The sequence below is a fragment of the Terrapene carolina genome, unplaced genomic scaffold, assembly GCF_002925995.2.
Source record: "Terrapene carolina triunguis isolate 2854851 unplaced genomic scaffold, T_m_triunguis-2.0 Scaffold30843, whole genome shotgun sequence".
In the NCBI taxonomy this organism is placed as follows: domain Eukaryota; kingdom Metazoa; phylum Chordata; order Testudines; family Emydidae; genus Terrapene; species Terrapene triunguis.
In genome coordinates, this window is record NW_020695194.1 from 1 (window position 1) to 3,977 (window position 3,977).

General features: G+C 68.7%; 1 protein-coding gene across 1 annotated transcript in view; it reads left to right on the forward strand.

The window, feature by feature from the left end:
- Nucleotides 1–979: 979 nt before the first annotated feature.
- The window catches only part of BLVRB (biliverdin reductase B), a 5,622-nt gene continuing 2,624 nt past the window's right edge, over nt 980–3,977 (forward strand). The window contains exons 1-2 of the mRNA XM_029914108.1: nt 980–988; nt 3,531–3,762. Of these exons, the coding sequence (XP_029769968.1) occupies nt 980–988; nt 3,531–3,762 (241 nt within the window). The remainder of the gene's footprint in view (nt 989–3,530; nt 3,763–3,977) is intronic.

Genomic DNA, 3,977 nt, shown 5'->3' on the forward strand with positions numbered 1-3,977 from the left:
GCCCGGCCCGACGGGGCCCTGATCTCGGCCGGGGTCTGGGCAGCGCCCGGCCCGACGGGGCCCTGATATCGGCTGGGGTCTGGGCAGCGCCCGGCCCGACGGGGCCGTGATCTCGGCCGGGGTCTGGGCAGCGCACGGCCCGACGGGGCCGTGATCTCGGCCGGGGTCTGGGCAGCGCACGGCCCAACGGGGCCGTGATCTCGGCCGGGGTCTGGGCAGCGCCCGGCCCCATGGGGCCCTGATCTTGGCCAGGTGCTACCACAGTACATGTAAGAGCAGTTCTCCCACAGGCCCTACATTCTGGGCATGGGTAGGTGCTTCCAGTCCTTCAGGCTCTACGTGACTTCTCGGTCTCTGGGTGGGGAAGGCACATGTGAGCCGGAGAGATAAGACGGGGGCGTTGGTATCTGGGCTGCCAGGGGCCAGAAACAGCTGAACAGACCCAGCGGAAAGGGCTGGGGCGGCACCAAACCTGTCGCTGGTGTAGACTGTCCTGGTGCTGCAGGCACTCGAAAGGCTCGCAGGGTGAGGGCCTTGTGGCTGTGAGTGCTAGGCTCAGCTCTGCCACTGACTCTGCAGAAAGGGCACATCCGTCACTGCGTGACTCAGTTTCCCCAGCTGCGGGATGGGGAGGGTGGCGCTGAGCCGGTAGTGAGGAGCACTTTGCGGCCCCTCTGATGAAAGGGGCTCTGAACCGGAGCCTGGGTTTTCTCTGGGAGGTTGAACACTACCAGTGGCCTGACTTGGTGGCAGATTTCGCGGAGGGCCACCAGTCCCCAGCACAGACCTAGGCACGGGGAGGGGACGCTTCCCTCACTCCCAGAGGCTGCACTTGCCTCTGTCCCCGTCTTGGCACCGGCACGAGCCTGGTGCATTGAGCGATCAGCCCTGGCGTGGCCGTCGCACGAGCCACCCAAATGCCGTGCCGTGGGTCCCTGAGCCCCACCCCAAGCGGTGCAGGATCAGCGCTGGGTGAACCATGAGTGAGGTACGTCCCAGGAGCCAGCGGGTGGGGCCAGGAACCCCGGCACTCCCCGGGAAACGCTGCTGCCGTGAAGGTTGAGAGGGGACTGGACCTCGGACGACCCTCCACCTTGTGTTAGCACAAGGGCAGATGGGGTGGGGTCCCTTCTGGCCTAAAGCTCCCTGAGGCTGCAATCAGTGGGGCCAGGCCCGGCCCTGCAGCACTGGCTCTGTCCGTGGGATGGCCCGGCTTTGCCCCCAATCCCCAGGCGGTGCCGTGCCACGGACACCACGGGGTTAAATCCTAGAGTTGAGTGGGCAGTAGTCCTTTGCACACATGCTGGATGCATTGAGATCCACACCAGGACTGTGTGAAATGCCACCTAGCGGGGGAGAGCCAGTCCGGATGCCTGGGTTCTCTTCCCCGCTCCGCCAGCGACCGGCTCGGGACTTGGGCAGGTTCCCCCCACCCCGCGAGTCTCACTTCCTCAGTGAGGAGCATCCGTCAGCTAATGGGAAGTGCTGTGCAAGAACCAGGGTAGTATTAACCCAACAAAACCGTTTATACTGCAGGCGCCACCCGAGGCCTCTCATGCCAGGCGCTGCCCAGACCCCGGCCGAGATCAGGGCCCCGTCGCGCCGGGCGCCGCCCAGCCCCCAGCCAAGATCGGGGCCCCGTGGCGCCGGGCGCTGCCCAGACCCCAGCCAAGATCGGGGCCCCGTCGCACCAGGCGCTGCCCACACCCCGGCCGAGATCAGGGCCCCGTCGCGCCGGGTGCCGCCCAGCCCCCGGCCGAGATCGGGGCCCCGTCGCGCCGGGCGCTGCCCAGACCCCGGCCGAGATCGGGGCCCCGTCGCACCAGGCGCTGCCCACACCTCGGCCGAGATCAGGGCCCCGTCACGCCGGGTGCCGCCCAGCCCCCGGCCGAGATCAGGGCCCCGTCGGGCCGGGGGCCGCCCAGACCCCAACCGAGATAGTGGCCCCGTCGCGCCGGGCGCCGCCAAGACACACAATGAGAGGCAGCACCTGCTATGTAAAGTGCAGAAGGGGACACAGGAGGAGGGGGGAAGGCCTGTGGCAGAACTGGAGCTAGAACCCAGGTCTCCTGAGTCCTAGTGTAGGGCCTGACCCACTAGGCCACGCTGCCCGTCAGCCACCAGGTGCCCTGCCTGGCAGGACTCCAGTCAGCGCCAGCTCCCGGGAGAATCACCGTTAGTGCAAACTCAGCCCCCCAGAGACTCCCCCTCGCACCACGAGGGCAAATGCAGCAGCGTTCAAAGCCGCCCTGAGGGCTGGACGTGAGCGGCTCTGCTCAGTGCCAGGATGGATAGACGGGGTCCTGGGAAGGCCCCTCTCCCCCCACCCCCCACACGGCGCCGGGGGTCCAACTCCTGCTGCCCGGCACCTCGCCCGATCGTTCCCGCCATGCCGAGCGCCGGGCAGCATCTCACACCCGCTGTGCACTGGTGTCACACGCGTTTCACACCCGTTGTGCGCTGGTGTCACACGCACTGAGTGCCCGGCAGCGTCTCACACCCGCTGTGCACTGGTGTCACACGGACCCAGAGAGCCTCAACCTCCGTGTCAGAGCTGCCAGCGAGGGAGGGTCCGTCCGGCCCCGCAGCTCAGACGCCCCAACAAGGCCGAGCTCCCTGATCCTGCTGAGTCACGGTCCCCACGGTGCTGACTCACCGCCCCATGGCCGGGTGCAGGGGGGAGGGGAGCACCGCCTGCTCCTGCTGGCCCCAGGCCTGGCTCTCTGCTCCTCCGCAGGGGCCAGGGATGGGGGGTTAAAGCCCCTTTGCTGCCCCATATCCTGGGTCCTGCCTGGCTTCGGGGTTCAGGTACAGCGGCCTCAGGGCTGCTCTAACTCCCGCTCCGCCTCCTATGGGCCCCGGGGGGCAGGGAACGGCCCCAGCCAGTGCGCCCCAGCCACGCCCCGATCAGCGGAGTGGGGCACAGAGACCCTGGTGACGGGGACTCTCGGTAGGACAGGGGGGTTCTCAATGTACCGACCTCCTTCCAGCCCCAACTGTGCAGCCTAGTCACACTCCCCCCACCCGGGGCAGCCCCACGCCTGCCACCCGCCGGGCACCCCGCCCACCAGCTGTTCAGCCCACGCCCCAGGACCGGCCTGGCAGCTCTGGGGGAGACGCAGGGGGCTCGAGCTCCCCTCTACTGGCTCGCAGCAGGTGCTGCAGGTGCGAGGTACGCCCTGCGCAGAGCAGCGTGACCATGGGGCAGCGGGGGCTGCTGGGTCTCTGGCCGAAGCTCCCACACCAGAGGGGTCCCACTACCCAGCCAGAGACTGACAACAACTCCTGGCACTTTGCAAACTGCCAAGAGATTGGTGTCAAAGGTGTTGTCCCCTGTGAATAGCCAGGGGAAACTGAGGCACGGGGACGTGACAAGGCTGAGGCCACACAGTGAGTATCAGAGCCGGGAAGAGAACCCAGGAGTCCTGGCTCCCAGCCCCCCTGCTCTAAGCACCAGCCCCCACTCCCCTCCCAGAGCTGGGGAGAGAACCCAGGAGTCCTGGCTCCCAGCCCCCTGCTCTCACCACTAGACCCCCCTCCCTCTGGCGCCGCCCGAGGCTCCCCCCGCGCACACCCACTCGCTGTCTCTCCCGCTGGCAGGGTACCAGGTGACGGTGCTGGTGCGGGACCCGGCGCGGCTGCCCCCGGAGCACAAGCCGGCGCGAGTCGTGGTGGGCGACGTGCTGAACCCGCCGGACGTGGACAGGGCGATTCAGGGGCAGGATGCCGTCATCATCATCCTGGGCACCCGCAACGACCTGAGTACGATGCGCCCCCAGGGACTGGGGCCCCTCCCTCGGCCCCTGCGCTCCCCACTCCTCCCAGGGCCCCTTCCTCGGCCCCCACGCTCCCCGCTCCTCCTGCTCCCCGGGGCCCCTCCCTCGGCCCCTGCACTCCCCACTCCTCCCGGGACCCCTCCCTCGGCCTCCACGCTCCCCGCTCCTCCTGCCCCCCGGGGCCCCTCCCTCGGCCTCCCC